The sequence below is a fragment of the Manis pentadactyla genome, chromosome 7 (genome assembly GCF_030020395.1).
Source record: "Manis pentadactyla isolate mManPen7 chromosome 7, mManPen7.hap1, whole genome shotgun sequence".
NCBI lineage: Eukaryota > Metazoa > Chordata > Mammalia > Pholidota > Manidae > Manis > Manis pentadactyla.
In genome coordinates this window covers 41121334-41139078 of record NC_080025.1, presented here as the reverse complement: position 1 = coordinate 41139078, position 17745 = coordinate 41121334, and the positions used below count along the sequence as shown (strand labels likewise).

The following is a 17745-nucleotide window of genomic DNA, read 5'->3' as shown; positions in this document are numbered from 1 at the left end:
AATAAATAATTTTAAGGAGAATATAAACTGTCACTATGACATTACTATTTTCTTAAAGGGGAAAGAAGATAAGGCCCCTTTTCATCTCACGTTCAATGATCAATGCTTTACAAAATTCAGAACCCCAATGTTTATGATATATTACTAATTAGCTTTAATGTTTTAACCATGATTCTCAGGAAGCTATTTCAAGTAGCACCTGAACTTCCATAGGAGCTGTGACAACTACCTGTTTGCATTTGAGTACTAAGCACAAAATTCCTTCCCCATCCTCCACTCTCTCTTTACCATCCTTATTTTCTCAGTTTCTTCCTTCATGACAGGTTTATCTAATAGAGAAATGCTCAGTAAGTGCAATATTTCACCATGCCCTTTAATTTCTCCTATAAACCAAACTAGGAGGGATAGAAGGAAGGGAGGAAAGGAGGGAAAATAACCCATTATTCCTATCATTAAAATGTGATAATTATATGTCATGGAAAAAAGAGAAGTTTATTTTCAAATTCTTTTAATTTAGAAATAGAAAATGTTTTGGAAGAAAAAAAAATGAAAGCAAAACACAAAATATATAGGCAAATTTTTACTCATGAGCTTCTCAAATCCTCACTTGTTCACCAATTCCCAAGATGAAAAACACTCTTCTTAAAAGGTACTCAGCCACCACTGTAAAAGAAAGAAAAATGCTCAATTTTCAGTATTTATAAGACTTTAATAATAATTATTATTTGAAATACATTATATGGTAATATTATGGAACCAAAACCAGTTACTTGAGAACCACACCTGTATTATCCCAAGACAGCATAAAAAAAAGAAACTGAACTTTAAAATCTTAGAACTGAAAAGGTCCTTAGAGATGATGTGGCTTCTGGAACAGGCTCAAAAACTCAGAATTCTCCTTTGGGAAGTATTTTTAACAGTCTAGCATATCTTTCTGAACAAGATGAAAAATATGAAATTACCTATCAGGATGGTTAGTTGGTGAAGTTTTCAATTTGATGTACAATCAGCCAGTTGAAAACAAAGCGTGCAGATGAGCTTTGCACCACTGTCTCACCATCTTCACTCAAAAAGCAGTTTTAATCACAATGAAAACAAAAACCATCTTTTCTAAAGAACTCCTGTGTTGCAAAAGCATCAACATTAAGACTGTACCCTGAATACATTTTAGTACTGTTTAGTGATGTTAAAGAACAAAAAATAGTTATATTACTAGATGAAAATACTCCTGAAATACTCTTGAATATATACTTTAATGCTAAGTATTTTAAGAGCTCACATTATTAAATTTTACTGCTATAACTTAAATACCCACAACTATATAACTTCCTTAAATTGTAAGACTGTGGATATTAATTTTGACAGCTATTAAGTATACAAGAGGAAAAAATTTCATCATAAGGTAAAAATAGAGTAATTCAGCCACTGAAAGGGAAGCTTGTGGTTATATTTTACTTGCTATCATCTCAAAACGATTTAAACAGTGCTTCATTCTCTTTCAAGCAATAAAAAAAGAATTCTTTCAGTTTGAGCTGTCATGGCATATCATGAAAAGATTACATTTTCTGATAGCTTTTCTCTTAAAGCGTTTTCTCAAAATGCTTTCTTTGGTCTTCATTTTAATGTAAAAACTACGTGAAGACAGGTTGCTAGAAGCAAAGTTTTATGAGGTCACAGCTGAATAACCTCTGACTGGTAATGGCAAAAGATATTTTGTGACTGCTGTGGAAAGCAGAGTTAGAAGAAAACAAATTATTTCAAAACCGTGTTATAAACAACTGGACTAATGGATCTCAATCCAAAAAAGTATGTGCTGAGACCACCTTGTCCTGAACAGCACTTCAGGGCACAACTTTGGTAACAAAGTAAGGGATATTCTAACACAAAGCTTGGATAAGTACCTATGTTGGACAAATTAGAAATGCTAAAGTCTTCCATAAGGGAATCTAACAAAAAAAATTTAACAAGGATAATGTTCCACTCTTGGACTAAACACAAACCACCTCAACTGTGTAAACCTAGGCTAAGGAAGACTGAGGCAGGTATTTGTGAGAAACTGAGCACTTCAGCCATCAGCAAGAGCACACCTGCAGCAGGCTTTCAATGATAAATACTGGGTTTGAAAGGGGCTAATGAAATACAAACTGGTGTGTGAAGTAAGGAATGTGAGTGTTCTCAAAATGAGCCAGAACAAGATAGAAGGCATATGCAAAAGACAGAAATATAGGCTCCCAAGCCAGTTGGCCTGTGTTTTATAAGCTGCTCTGTTTTCTAGCCAAGTAATCACTTCCTAGCTTAGTAAGTAATGCAACTTGAGTACTTACTCTCCATGCCTCAGTTTCTTCATGTATAAAATGGAAACAACAACAGGACTAACGTCACAGAACTGCTGTTAGGATTAAATCAGCTGCCTCACACAAGCAGGAACAGTCCCTGGCACACAGCAAGTGCTCAATAAATGCTGGCAATTACTATTACAATCATGACCATTAGAAACAGATAAAGAATCTGAAGCTATTTACTTTGTTCAACAAACATTTCTTCAGTTTTTTTTTTTAATATATATAAACAGGTTGGTCTCGGAACTCATAATCTATTGTGAAAAACAGACCATATTAATAACTCAAGGCAGACAGTAATGTCTGGAGAAGGAGAGAGTAAGAACATAGTGCCAAGTGAAGACTGGGGGGGAAAATGTGAAAAGCACTTATATACCAAAGTAACAACAGAACCTTGTATGTTGTTCCAAAGGGTAAAGGAACAATGAGGGGTATTTATAAGAAACAAGAGAAGCACAGGTTTACATTGAAAAGGAGAGACTTCACAGATTATCCCACTTCTTCTGTCTGTAACCCAGAGATACCAAGTGTCAGGTTCCCTAATTCTACACAGGTTTCTCTCCATGATTCCATGATTCCAGAACTGGTATTTCTCAGTAGTATTATAACAAAGACTTCTGAACTGATGGACATTAGGGAGACTTGGTCCTTTCCTAAAATATCTATGATCGTAAAATATCCCCCTGTGGCACTTTTGCATAGTAAGTATGGACATCATCTGAAAATGCTCAAGTTGCTTGTTTAAAAGACAATCTCCACGAGCACCCATAAGAAAATACCTCGTATTTAAGGGACATAGTTTGCAAAATGTTCCTAAGTAACTGCTTCACCTTCCCAGCCCCAAAAATAAGCCTAGTGTCAATACTTTGAAATGGCAGAGAAGGCTCAGAGTGTAAATTCAAACATCACAGAGCAAGTTAAGTACCACACATTGTACCCAGTCTTCACACCAAATTTAACTGCCTAAAATTGACTACTCTAATTGCTCACTGTCTTAAGGTGTCTCAGTATCTTATAGTGAATCAAAAAAAAAAAAGCATTTGTAAAAGAATAAAGTAATACCAATGTGTCTCAATCTTTATTTCTCTTCTAATACACCTGAAAGGTTAATACCTTATCATGAATAAGAACTACAAGAGTACCGCCTCCCATGTAGTTCTCATCCAAGTTGGTTTTTAGGGTTTACATGATTTAAGTCATTAATCTTTACTATAACCCAATCAGTAACAATTATCCTTATTGAATAACCTGGGCACAGAGAAGGGTAAGCTGCCCAAGGCTCTGACACCATTTAAGTAACAACAAAGAGGATCTGAATCTAAGGGATCTGGTCCAAAGTTTGAACTTTTATCACTGCAGTAATTTTCAGATGGGGACCATTTGCTCTGTACCTTAAAAATCAGTAATAAACTGCATAAAGAGGATTTGAATTTGAACATTTGTTCCATCATGGGTCAGTCACTGAGTACTTTCTTTGTCATACAGTCAGTGTTTTTACTCTCTTCTTCACCTTTAAAATTTTTTATTAGAGAAAAGAGTGCCTATTTCAGACTTGCTAAAAAGTTTGTATAGATAAAATATCAGCTTAATTACCAGGTACTCAAATATCAGTAGATTGGCAGCACTAAAAAGTCAAGAGACAGTTGTGTATTAACACAACAGCAAGCTGTCAACTCAAATGGTTTCAGTTTTCAGCCCATCCCCAATACTTGTTCAGAAAGTTTACTTACACAATTATGTTATTAATAGGGATATGGATCAGTTTCACAAAAAAGCCAATGAATCCCATTATAGCAAATCCTATTGCTGTTGCCATGGCAATCTTCTGGAATTCTAGATTTAAAAATACAAAATTTATATTAATTTTTCACTGTCACTGCAAACGTAAAAGAAAACACTGGAACAACAAAAATAAACTTACTGGCATACACTTCTCCTGACAGTAAATATATCATTTCAAATAAAACATGACACTATTAATATAAGTTGACAGATTTTTAATTTTCATATTTTATTGAAATGTAGGGAAACACAGAAATCAAGTGCATAACCATTCCAGTCAATCCATCAAGCAACAAAACATTTTATCTTCTTAGCAAACCAGAATACCAAAAAGAAATAAAACAAGGATAGAAAAAATACAGTATTTGTTTTAAAATTTTATAACACTGCTAAAAATATGGACTATAACAGCACAGAACAAAACTTTTTATAAACTATAAGGTCCATTGTCCCTGGTATTATAATGAAGCCAAAAATAAGGCTTGAAAAATCAAATTGGATTAAGCACAATTTTACATAAAGGTTTCAGAACTGGTAATGTTTCCATTTAAAGTTATTTCCTCAAAGAAGCTCTTCCTGTTCTCTCAACAGGGTTAGTCCTCCAAATGTGCTATCAAACCTTCATCTATTTCTTTAGTACTTACCACAGCCTTAATTACAAATTATAATTCCCATTATTTGTTTATGACTGTCTTCCATAAGAGCAAAAATCGGATCAAAAACAGGTATGTTATATATTTTTATATGTTACACTATACACATGTCATCCTCTAATCCCTGTATACCATACTCTATCATATTATATACTTTTAGATATTTACTGTATACACAATATACTATATTATATTCTGTGCTATATTCCCAGCTGCTAACTCAGGCAAGAGTCAATAAATGAACAAAAGCACGCAAAATTTGGTGCACCTTTTATCACATGAATCACGATAAATAAGAAATTAAATTTTTTAGGTTAGCAACAAATATGTTGTTGATTTCATCTTAAGGTTTTGGCAAAAGGGGAGAAGAAGGGACACACTGCCAGAGCATGGGGGGTTCCAAACAAAAGATTTTCCAGAGTAGAATTATGGAAGATAGCAAAAACTCTATAGAGTGATGAGATATGACCAGGGCAAACATAACATGGAGAATAAGACTGTAATAAAGAATCTTACACTCTGAAAATCAATAAAACAAATATTTATGAAGTGTACAGAAAGTGTACAGAATGTAGGACAAAGTGACATTTAAAAATCAATAAAACAAAATTATTTTTATTGTTGAACAGGAAGTTATTAAACAGGAAGGTATTGATTAAATAAAAGGCTTAGAAAATGCAAAATTTTCATCTGTTTTCTCTTTTAATTTACCTTTTCTATCAGGTTTGGTACATCTTTTAACCAGCCGAATTGAGTCCTTCACAAACTGCCGACTTGGCTCAACGAACTGCATTACCTGATCCATGATGCCTATTTAAAAAAATAAGAAAAAGACATTTGCTGGTATTACCAAACATACAGTAAGAGCTTGCTCAGTTCTAGCAAAATGTAAATTAAACCAGCCATGAATTAATAGCTGATGTGGGTCAGTTCGATCTCACACACACACACACAAAAAATTCAAACTCTGAGCCTAAACTGACGTTACTTTTTAAACTCCATCCAAGCACTGGAGCAAACACAGTAAGAAAAGCAGAGGTCTTACCCATGTTGTTAGCCCTGACAAAGGATGCATGCTTTCAGTGTAAAAGGGAAAGCGACTGACAACATACCTATTCGTTATTCACTCCTCAGTAACTCTCATTACTATTCCTACTAAGAAGCCAATGATGCTAGAATCCAACATTTTCTCTTTTATTTTAAACCCCCAGAAAACAGAGTCTAGTGCGGTGAACTATGGTGCTGCAAGAGACTAGAGGCTGAAGCAAATGTGGACTTCAATCTGATTGTTCTATACCACTGACCACAAAAGTTTTAGAAAGGAGCATACTTACACAGGACAGATCAAATTTTCAAAACTGCAGAGATTGACAAAACCAAGACCCAGATTCTGAGAAGTTATCAGCTCAATTCCAAGGTTTGGACACATCTTCTAAGGAAACATACATCTTTTATTGTACAAGTTATTACCTAACAGAAAAGTCATCCAAACTTAGCTTTGGGACCCACTGGTCTGAGGGCGACTGAGGCCTGTTTATTACTTGTATTTTACTACATCTATAGTTCCTTAAACAGTGGTCAGGCACATAAATACTTAATAAAATTTGCTGAATCAATGAATGAATACCATTGTTAAGAGCAGGTGGTGGTTCAAATTCCTAAGAAATGTAACCTCTCTAAGCCCCAGTTTCCACACCCAGGGTGGGCAGTCAGAATAATGTATATTAAACACTTAAAGTGCACTAAGAATTATATAAACATTCTGGGCCAGGTGTGTTGGGTCCCTCCAAACACATAGCAATGTCTGTTTCCTCAGTAGTTCACGTAACTCTTAATCGTCAAATCCAATGGGCTTAAATAAGCTTTATAAGAAGTGGTAATGTAAGATTTATATCCAAAACAAAAACAAAGCCACACACACACACACAATACACAAAACACTTCAGTGTCGGGGGACGGGATCCAATAACCCTCCGGACCTGCTGATCTGGAACACAGACCCGTGCTCTCGTGCCACACCACGGAGCGGCGGGTCGGGGGGGGGGGGGCTCGGCTCCGACTCTGCCAAGGCCGGGCTCTCACCGCCGCCCCAAGGCCTGCCTCCCGGTCAGCGCGACAGGCGCCCGGATGCCCCGGGAGAGCGCAGACAGGGGCGGCCGCAGAGCCGAACCCCGCCCCGGGGCTGGACACGCCCGAGGGCCATGGGCTGTCGAACCTGTCCCGGGTCGTCGGAGGCCGCGGCCCCGCCGTCCGCTTCCACCGGGCGGAGCGGGCGGGTGCTGGCGGCCAGAGAGGCCTCAGCGCGCTCCCGGACCCGAGCGAGGCCGCCCCAGGGGGCCCGACGCCTGGCCGAGTCACACAGAGGATGCCCCCGTCCCAAGTCTCTCGGGAGACAGACGCTCACCTGTCCAGCGCCTCCTCAGACAACAGGGACACGTAGCACAGGCACGGACAAACCACAGCCACCGGAACTGGAAACCGAGTCTCTGCCCTTCAGCCCGACCTCTCCTACGCTCATTGGTCCTTGGCGCGGAGGTCTCAGGGCGCAGGCGCAGCTAAGCACAGTCTCGGCCCTGCCTTCCGGAAGAGGTGGGCTCCGCACCTGCGGTTTGGTGTCCCTTTAGTACGGGACGCGCTCCACTGTGTGTCCCCCAGGCTAAGCGCCCCTCTCCCGCCCTCGCCCTAGGCGCGTTCGCCGCAGGAAGCCCGGGGCCTTGCACGACGCCACTCTGCCAGAGCGCATAGGTGAAGCTCTAAATGAATTCCGTGCGATGGGGTGATTTTACATACAAGTTTCTGTTTCCTGCGGTTCATCTTGCTTCGTGCACCTCCCGACTGCCCATATTTTTTGTATTATGTAATTTGGGGGTCATAATGCATCTTATAAACAATGCAAGATTATTATGACCGACCTAACCCGACATAGGCTCCCCACCCGCAAAACTTGGCCTTTCTGCAGTGTCAGGCTTGGAAACACTGCGAAACAGGCCATCGTTTGGTGTACTTCAGATTTGGTTTGGGGCGGCGGTTAGGATGTATATGGGTTGTCTGTGTGTTTTGCTGAATTATAAATGCAGACATTTGGTATTAGCGGTGAACTTGTCAATCTTCGTTTTCATGTTTTTTAGAATGAATTATTCTTTTGACAGTTGTTCAGCACCTGCTATGTATAACACTTTACTAGGTGCTATGATATGAATAAGGCATAGCTCTTACCTTGGAGCTTTATGGTCTAGTGAGGGAACTAACAGTGCAGGGAGCGGTACAGACACGTAAACAAAGTAATTGTAAGTCAATATAAATGCTAGATAGTCAATAAAGGGAGTGTTGTGAAGAGAGAACAAACAAAGATTGTGGGATAAAGACAGGATTCCCTTATTGATCGCTATAGGACCCAAAGTAGATGACACATCCGCTGAAATCCTAGGCAGAGAAAGTATTCAATCACACCCCCGGTCTATCCACAATTAAAAGTTGCTCTTTGAACTAAGGCAAGGTATATATATGAATGTTGCCTTATGTATGGACCGTCTGCAGTACAGTCTGGAAAACATGTTAAAAACGTTGGTTCCTGACCTCCAGTCTACTGAATCAGAATATCTGGAGGTTTAGGGATTAGAAATCCACATTTTAAAAAAATTTACAAGACGTTTTAGGTACTTTACAGCACTGAGAGTTCTAACACCCCTCTGAACTCAATACTCTCAGCTTCTCTTAAGAATATTACCATTTTGTAACAAATTGTTGAACCTAGGCTACAAGTCAGGTGAATAAATATTTCCAGTAAAGAGTCAATAATAAATATTTTAGGGTTGGAGCCTTCAGGTCTCTGCGGTTGTAGCTCTGCTATTGTAGTGCAAAAGCAGCCATACAAACTATGTAAATAAATGGATGAGACTATTCCAATAAAACTTTATTTACAATAACAGAAGATCAGATTTGGCCCACATCAGATTTGGCCCATTTTACCAACTCATGATCCAGGCAGTGCTTGTATTATCATCACACAGGGATAAGATCAAACAGGTGCTTCTGATGTGAGAACAGTACACCAAGTGCCTGTGAAGTGGCCTTGATAAGCCTTGAAGTAGTCCTTCATCAAAATTCTAGATCTAATGGTCAGTTTAAGGGAAATACAGGGGCAGGACATATTAAACCCCACCACCAGTATGCAGTTGTCATTTATGATTTTACTTTACAAATAATATTTTCAGCAAATATAATACATGGTAATTGTTTTACAAATTTAGACAATGCAGATCAAAAAAAAGTTACAAAGTGACCCCATTCTTCAACCTAGTGAGGTGCTTATTAGTAAACCATCCCAGACAGTAAAATAATTAGATAATGATAGTAAAATGATTTGATAGATAGTAAAGTGCATCATTAACAGGTGAACTTCCTCCAGTTTTCTCTGTGCGTATACAAATACATATCTAGGTAAATACCTAGAAAAATAGATATAAAATAAAAATGTCATCATAATAAAATTGTAAAATATTATGTTTATATTACTTAAGTAATAGAAATTCAAAGAACTTCTAAATTTCTGAATACAAGATAAAAATTTCTTTGTCACATGTAATATTGTTCCTTAATTATAACTCTAAGTTTAAGAAAAACTGAAAAACATTAAGGTTGGAGTTAATAAGATTTTATTCTAAGTTATGTTTTAACTTTAGACAATAAAATCGGAGCCCTGCTATGATGAGAAAATTAACACACTTTTTCTCTACTTACTCCCATCCCCTCCAATTTCTGTGTTTTGCAATATTCCGTAAAAGAGGGATGGCTCTCTTGGTAAAATCCACTTTAATTCTTTTAAAACAACAAGGTAATAATTCTAAGGCTCACATGCTCCTATTTACTGTCATACTAGAAGTCCTTGCTGATGCCATAAAATAAGAAAAGGGTGGGGGGAAATCTTACAGATTGAGGAAAAAAAGAAAGAAAATTGTCTTTCTTCACTGATGACATGAATGACTGTGTAGAAAATCCAAAAGAACAAAAATATCTCCTGGAACTAGTAAGCAATTATAGCAAGATTGGAGGATATGGAATTAATATACAAAAGTCAATTCCTTTCCTAGATAACAGCAATGAATAATTGTAACTTGAAATAAAAAATGCAACACTATTTTGATTAGCACCAGAGAGAGAGGTGGGGAAGAAGAGAAGAAGGCAGACTTAGACATAAATATACCAAAATGTGTATATTAGGAAAGCTACAAATTTTTTTTTGGTATCATTAATCTACAATTACATGAAGGACATTATGCTTACTAGGCTCCCCCCTTCACCAAGTCCCCCCCACATACCCCTTCACAGTCACTGTCCATTGAAAGCTACAAATTTGATGAAAGAAAACAAGATCTAAATAAGTAGAGAGATAGTCCATGTTCATGGATAGGAAAAAGTACTGTCAGGATGCCACTTCTTTCCAACTTGGTAATAATCACAATTCCTATCAAAATCCCAGCAAATGATTTTGTATATCAATAAACTTTTCCAAAATTTGTGGAAAGACAAAAGACAAGCTAACACAATATGGAAGAACAAAGTTGGGGAACTGGCACTACTAGGCTCCAAGACTTACTGTAAACCTGAAGGACAATGTGGTATTGGTGAGAGAATAGACACATAGGCCAACTGAAAATAATAGAGAACCCAGATGTAGACCCACTCAAATATAGTCAGTTGATCTTTGACAGAGGAACAAAGGCAATTCAGTGGAGTGCAGATAGTCTTTTCAACAAACAGTACTGAACAACTGGACTTCTACATGCAAGAAAATCTAGACACAGACTGTACACTTTTCATAATAATTAACTCAAACTGGTTCATAGACAAATGTAAAATGCAAAACTATAAAACTTATGGAAGATAAGAGGAAAAAGGGTGACCTTGGATATGGTTATGAGTTTTTAGATATAACACCAAAAGCATGATCCATGGAAGAGAAAGGTAATAAGTATGACTTGATTAGAATAAAAACTGCTCTACAAAAGACACTGTTAAAAGAATGAAAAGACACGTGACAAACTGGGAGAAAATACTTGCAAAATGATCTACAAAAAAAACTTGTATCCAAAATATACAAAGAACTCATAAAACTGAGCTATAAAAAAAACCCTAAGAATAGGCAAAAGGTCTGAACAGATGCCTCACCAAAGAACATGTACAGCTGGCAGATAAACATGAAACAAGGCTCAAGATCACATGTCATCAACGAATTGCAGATTACCACTACACACCTATTAGAATGGCTAAAATCCAAAACACTGACACCACCGAGTGCCGACATGATGTGGGGCAACAGGAACTTTCATTCATTGCTAGTAGGAATGCAAACTGGTACAATCAGTTGGGAAGACAGTTTGGCAGCTTATTACAAACCTAACATTATCCTACTATACTATCCAGCAATCATGTCCCTTGACATTTACCCAAATAAGTTGAAGACATATCCACACAAAAACCTACCCACAGATGTTTATAGAAGTTTTATTTGTAACTGTCAACATGTAGAGGTAACCAAGATATCTTTCAGTGGATGAATGGATAAACTTGATACATCCATACAATAAAGTATTATATTTATGAATTAAAAAATGAGCTATCAAGGCATGAAAGACAAAGAAGAAACGTAAATGCATATTGCTAAGTGAAAGAAGCCATATGAAAAGGCTGCATACTCTATGATTCCAACTCTGACATTCTAAAAGGGAAAACTGTAAAGGCTGAAAAGATCAGTCATTTGCTAGGAGCTTGGGAAGAGAGAGGACAAGAAGAGCAGGTGGAACCCAAGGAGGGATTTTTAGTGCAGTGAAACTAATCTGTATGGTACTACAGTAGCTGGTGGATACATGACAGTATACATTGGTCTAAACCACTGAACTGTACACCACCAAGAGTGAGCCCTAATGTATGTTATATACTTTAGTTAACGTATTAATATTGGTTTATCATTCATAACAAATGTACACTAGTACATGATGTTAATGATGGGGGAAATTGTGCAGAAAGAGTGGGGGAATTATGGTAGTTTTCTGTACTTTCTATTCAGTTTTTCTGTAAAACTAGAACTACTCTAAATAGTCCATTAGTAAAAATAAAAACTAAATTATAAGGCTCTAGGAGATGGAAAGTAACTAATGAAAGAGTCATTCTACCATTTTCTTTATGCTGTGTCTAAAGCAACCCTGAGACGTTGGGTCTCCTCCACTCTCTGCTACCCATAATGTCTGAGATTCTGAGAAGTCCGGCAGCTCTCCCAAGACAAAACCGACAGACATGAGTTTGGCCACAAACCTAGTCATAACCAGTTGATTTACCTACAGTAGGCAGAAGTTCTGACCCCTTCACTGCAGTTCCTGGGACTTGATGACACCCAATCTTATGCTTTGTTTACGCTGAGGCATGGAGAATGTTCTGGGCTGAATTGTGTCTCCCCAGCATTCACATGTTGAAGCCCTAACTCCCAGGACCTCAGAATGTGGTTGTATTTAGACATAGGGTTTTTAAAAAGGTAATTTAGTTAAAATGAGGTCATTAAAGTAGGCCCTATTCTAAAGTGACTGGTATTCTTATAAAAGGAAACTTGGACACACACAAGTACAAGAAGACTGCCATTTACAAGTAAAGGAAGAGCCTCGGAGGAAACCACCCTTGCTGATACCTCGCTCTCAGACTTTGGGGCTCCAGAACTGGAAGACAGTGGTTTTCTATGTAAGCCAACCAGTCTGTGGCGCTTTGTTATGACAGACCTAGCAAACTAATACAAATGTCAAGGTTTTATTGCCTTTTTTTCTTTTCTGTTTCCTCAAAGAAAGAAAAGTTCAACAAGTATAATTTTTGAATACACAGTAATCTCATAGGAATATAAAAATCATGAAATGCTGTTTTCCACTTTTGCAATGTAGAATTAACTTTTTAGGGAGACATATATAGAACTTTGTGAAAGTTTATATTAGAAAAAGGGACCACAGTTTTTAAACTTGTAAAATTACTTCTTGATCAGTTAAATTTTACTGTCAAGTAGTTTTATTTTTTTTTAAGGTTCTTATGGACACTGTATTTCCTGAGTTCATGCATGCTTGAATATATTCTAGTGACTTGGTGGGTATAAAATTGGTTGTCATTTTCTTTTCTTTAAAATTTGGCTGAAATTAATTACTCCATTCTATTCTAGTACTAATTGTTACTAAGGAGAAATTTGACAGTAGCTTGAAAATTTTCTGTCGTATTTCATCCCCTCTATGTGATTAAAGAATTCTTTCTCTAACGCTGAAATTCAATAGCAAACTAGATCTGCCTCAGTGAAAGCTTTTCTTTGTCCTTTGTGTACTTTCTTAATAGTTTTACCTGCTTATTCCTCTATTCACTGTAAGTAACTCAAGCCTTCTTATACTTTAACACAGTTGCTAATTCTATTCTATTTCTTGGTGTTTCTAATTCATACTCATATTATTTTGGATCTTAATTTTTCTTCAGAGTACAGTGTTCTTTTTATGTCATTCTGTTTTTTAAAATTATTTCACTGATGAGAATAATTTTCTGTTCGTGTTCTTTTTAAGTTTCTTTTGTCACAGAAAATAATTGGAGAGAGTTTCCCTTCTGTTTCTTTGAGATTTGTATTCTTAGGTCCTTCATCTGTTTTCTGCATCCAGTTGTCATTGTTCTATGTATTATTTTTCAGGAGTATGTTTGTATAATTTAAATTTAAACAATCTCTTTAAAAAAGATTTATTATAAGAAGTGTAAAACAAAAGCAGAGAACAGTGTGATGTTGCTCCCTTTGTCTTGCACGTGGGCTTGGCTTTCCCTTCGCTCTCTTTAGAGCTGGCAAGTTCTCCTCAGGTTTCAGAGTCCTGTTTGTCTCCTTAGAGCTGTAGCTTCGAAGCTGTGTTGTGCTTCTGTTCCCTTCTCTGTAGCTTGAGGACACAGGGAAATGGCAGCCTAGCTCTGGCTGTGTTCCTTTGCTTAGGAATGTGGATTAATGTGGATTCTGTTTTCTCTTCTGAAATATGGCCCAATTCTCTATCTTATTATTCATTTGGTCCAAAGTTTCTGTGAGGGGAAAAGTTCTGGCCTCAGACTTTTCAGTTCCATGCAGGTTTTATATCTTTCCTGCCTCTGCTCAGCTATCTTGCTGTAGAGGCTTCTACTCTTGAAGATTTCTTTTTGAATTTTGCCTGAGGTTCCTGTCAATCCCTCAAGACTACTCTTATCCAAAGTACATATTTATGGAAATAAACAATATTTTATTTTTTCCCTTCTTTTCTTGTAATTCAGGGTTAAGCTTAGGGAGCTGTGCCAAGCCATGCCAGAATATTTTATTTTATCAACTACTTACTGGACTTTATGGCATGACATTGTACACTTTTCCTTATTTGGTTCTTGCTGTTGAAATTTTGCTGCTGCTAATAATTATTGTTCATTACATTAGATGCTGGAGAAGGTGAATTTTGGGCTTCTGTTTTACTTCACAGTCATTGCTATTTTAGTAAGAAGATGGGAGATTAAAACATCAGGCCCTGCTATCTTATAATCCTTTTTAACTGGGAGAACTTTTCTCGTTAACTGGAAGTACAGAGATCTCTACACTACAACAAGAAACTATTTGATGTGTCCTAATTTTATTTTCTCACTTTCCTTGAACTGCTCTTATTAGCACCTACCCTCTGCTAAGAGATGCAAGGGGTAATTTAATCCTCAAGAAGGTAACTGTTCTAGCCTACTGATATTACAGAAATTAACATGGGATAATGCTAAGAATAATGAAGGAAAAAACCAAACAGTAGTAAAAATAAATGAACTGACTGATACAGTAACATAAATAGATGTCAGATATGTTGAACAAAACACCTAGTTAATACTAGGTGACATAAATAAATGTCAGATATGTTGAACAAAACACCTAGTTAATACATACTATATAATTGCATTTCTATGAAATTTTAAGAAGTCAAAACTAATGTATGGTGAGAGAGCAGATCATTGGTCCCTTGGGCAAGGGCTGGGGTGGGGTTGTCTGTAAGTGCACAAACGTACATTCCGGGAGGTAATGGAAACGCTCTGCATGTTGATGGTGCTCGTGGCTGGGTCTGTACATGTGTCGAAACCCATTGAACTGACACACTTTAAAAGAATGCATTTTATTGAGTGTAAAATGTACCTCAATAGAGAGAACCAAGATGGTGGCATGAGCAGAGCAGCGGAAATCTCCTCCCAAAACCATATATATTTTTGAAAATACAACAAATACAACTATTCCTAAAAGAGAGACCAGAAGACACAGGACAACAGCCAGACCACATCCACACCTGTGAGAACCCAGCGCCTGGTGAAGGGGGTAAGATACAAGCCGCAGCCCAGCGGGACCCGAGCACCCCTCACCCCAGCTCCCAGCGGGAGGAGAGGAGTCGGAGCAGGAGGGAGAGGGAGCCCAGGACTGCTGAACACCCAGCCCTAGCCATCCGGAACAGAGCACAGACACAGTGCATGTGTGGGGTGCTGGATACTAGTGAAACAGGACAGTAAGACTTGTGAGCGGGTCCCTGAAGCCGGCACACCCGGGACAAAGAAAAGCGAGTGCTTTTTGAAAGTCTTAAAGGGACAGGGACTCCACAACTGGATGGAAGTGCCCTGGGACACTTAGCCCAGCAGCTGGGAATCCTGGGGAACCCTGGGTGCCCAAACCCCCACAGCGCAGCTTGGAGGCTCCTCACCATGATAAACAGCCTCCCGCCTGTTCCCCCTCCAACGTGGCTCCGCCATATTGGAGCAGCAGCCTGAGGCAGGCCACGCCCACAGCAAATGCAGAGCTAAATAAATTCCATAGCGGCTGGGCAAGATCAGAAGCCCTATCTGCACGCAGCTGCCCAGCACAAGCCACTAGAGGCCGCTGTTCTCCCAGGAGAGGAAGGCCATAAACTGGCAAGAAGGGACTTTCTCTTACCCAACACACGTGCCAGCTCCCCACAAATATATCCATCACCATGAAAAGGCAGAAGAAATTGATACAGACAAAGATCACAGAGGCAAACAAACCCTGAGAAGGAGATAGACTTAACCAGTCTTCCTAAAAAAGAATTAAAAATAAAGCTCATAACCATGCTGAAGGAGCTGCAGAGAAATATGCAAGAGCTAGTAGATGAAGTCCAGAGGGAGATTACAGACGTCCAGAGGGAGATTACAGAAATGAAACAATCTCTGGAAGGATTTATAAACAGAATGGATAAGATGCAAGAGGCCATTGATGGAACAGAAACCAGAGAACACGAATGCATAGAAACTGATGCAGAGAGAGATAAAAGGATCTCCAGGAATGAAACAATATTAAGAGAACTGTGTGACCAATCCAAAAGGAACAATATCCGCATAATAGGGGTACCAGAAGAAGAAGAGAGAGAAAAAGGAATAAAAAGAGTATTTGAAGAAATAATTGCTGAAAATTTCCCCAAACTGGGGGAGGAAATAATCGATCAGAGTATGGAAGTGTACAGAACTCCCAGCAGAAAGGACTCAAGGAGGACAACACCAAGACACATACTAATTAAAATGGCAAAGATCAAGGACAAGGACAGAGTTTTAAAGGCAGCTAGAGAGAGGAAAAAGGTCACCTACAAAGGAAAACCCATCAGGCTATCATCAGACTTCTCAACAGAAACCTTACAGGCCAGAAGAGAATGGCATGATATATTTAATGCAATGAAACAGAAGGGCCTTGAACGAAGAAGACTGTATCCAGCACAACTATCATTTAAATATGAAGGAGGGATTAAACAATTCCCAGACAAGCAAAAGTTGAGGGAATTTGCCTCCCACAAACCACCCCTACAGGTATTTTAGAGGGACTGCTCTAGATGGGAGCACTTCTAAGACTAAATAGATGTCACCAAAGAAAATAAAATCACAGCAAAGAAAGCAGACCAACCAAATACTAACTAAAGGCAAAAAATAAAATCAACAATCAGCAGTTAAAGGAAACACAAAAGAGCACAGAATAAAACAACCAACATATAAAGAACGGAGGAGGAGGAATAAGAAGGGAGAAAAATAAAGAATGACCAGACAATGTTTAAAATAGCTCAATAAGTGAGTTAAGTTAGACAGTAAGATACTAAAGAAGCTAACCTTGAACCTTTGGCAACCACGAATCTAAAGCCTGCAATGGCAATAAGTACATATCTTTCAATAATCACCCTAAATGTAAATGGACTGAATGCACCAATCAAAAGACACAGAATAAAAGAATGGATAAAAAAGCAAGACCCATCTCTATGCTGCTTACAAGAGACTCACCTCAAACCCAAAGACTATAGGAACAAAGAAAGACTGAAGGAACAAAACAGCAGCAGAATCATAGAACCTAAGAATGAACTAACAGTTACCAAAGGGAAAGGGACTGGGGAGAAAGGGAGGGAAGGGAGGGATAAGGGTGGGGAAAAAGAAAGGGGACATTACGATTAGCACGTATAATGTGGGGGGAGGCACGGGGAGGGCTATGCAACACAGAGAAGACAAGTAGTGATTCTACAGCATCTTACTACGCTGATGGACAGTGACTGTAATGGGGTTTGTGGGGGGGATTTGGTGAAGGGGGGACCCTAGTAAACATAATATTCTTCATGTAATTGTAGATTAATGACAACAAAATTTAAAAAATGTACCTCGATATTGTTTTTCTTAAAAAAGTGCTCCTGTTCTCTTGTCGGAACCTCGAAACACGTTTTCAAATTTCTTTTTAATTAGAGAGCATTCTTTTTTAAACAAGAGTTTGCATATTTTTATCAGAAGTATCTAAGCAAGACACAAGATGGCGATGTTACTCCAAGAAAGCATATGTATTTGGCCTCCTCCCTCCAGGTCAAGTGTTTCACTTGACAGTCTTCCCACCCTTAAGGATAAGTTATTGTCCTCGGTACTTTCTTTTCTAGATGTTTTCAGGAGTCTTATAACTATTGTCT

At 38.2% G+C, this 17745-nt stretch overlaps 1 protein-coding gene across 2 annotated transcripts; it reads right to left on the bottom strand.

Annotated features, from left to right (window-relative positions):
• Positions 1–567: 567 nt before the first annotated feature.
• LOC130684457 (protein transport protein Sec61 subunit gamma) lies at positions 568–7325 on the bottom strand. 2 transcript variants are annotated; one of them, XM_057505317.1, is made up of 4 exons: positions 7179–7325; positions 5486–5584; positions 4070–4172; positions 568–663 (listed from the first exon to the last, which is right to left on the bottom strand). In XM_057505317.1, exons 2-4 carry the CDS (start codon positions 5577–5579, stop codon positions 654–656), a joined length of 207 nt encoding a protein of 68 aa, XP_057361300.1. In that variant the 5' UTR covers positions 5580–5584; positions 7179–7325; the 3' UTR covers positions 568–653. The 2 variants fall into 2 exon arrangements, with proteins under 2 accessions (XP_057361300.1, XP_057361301.1); XM_057505318.1 differs by lacking the exon at positions 7179–7325 and adding an exon at positions 6109–6206.
• Positions 7326–17745: the final 10420 nt, after the last annotated feature.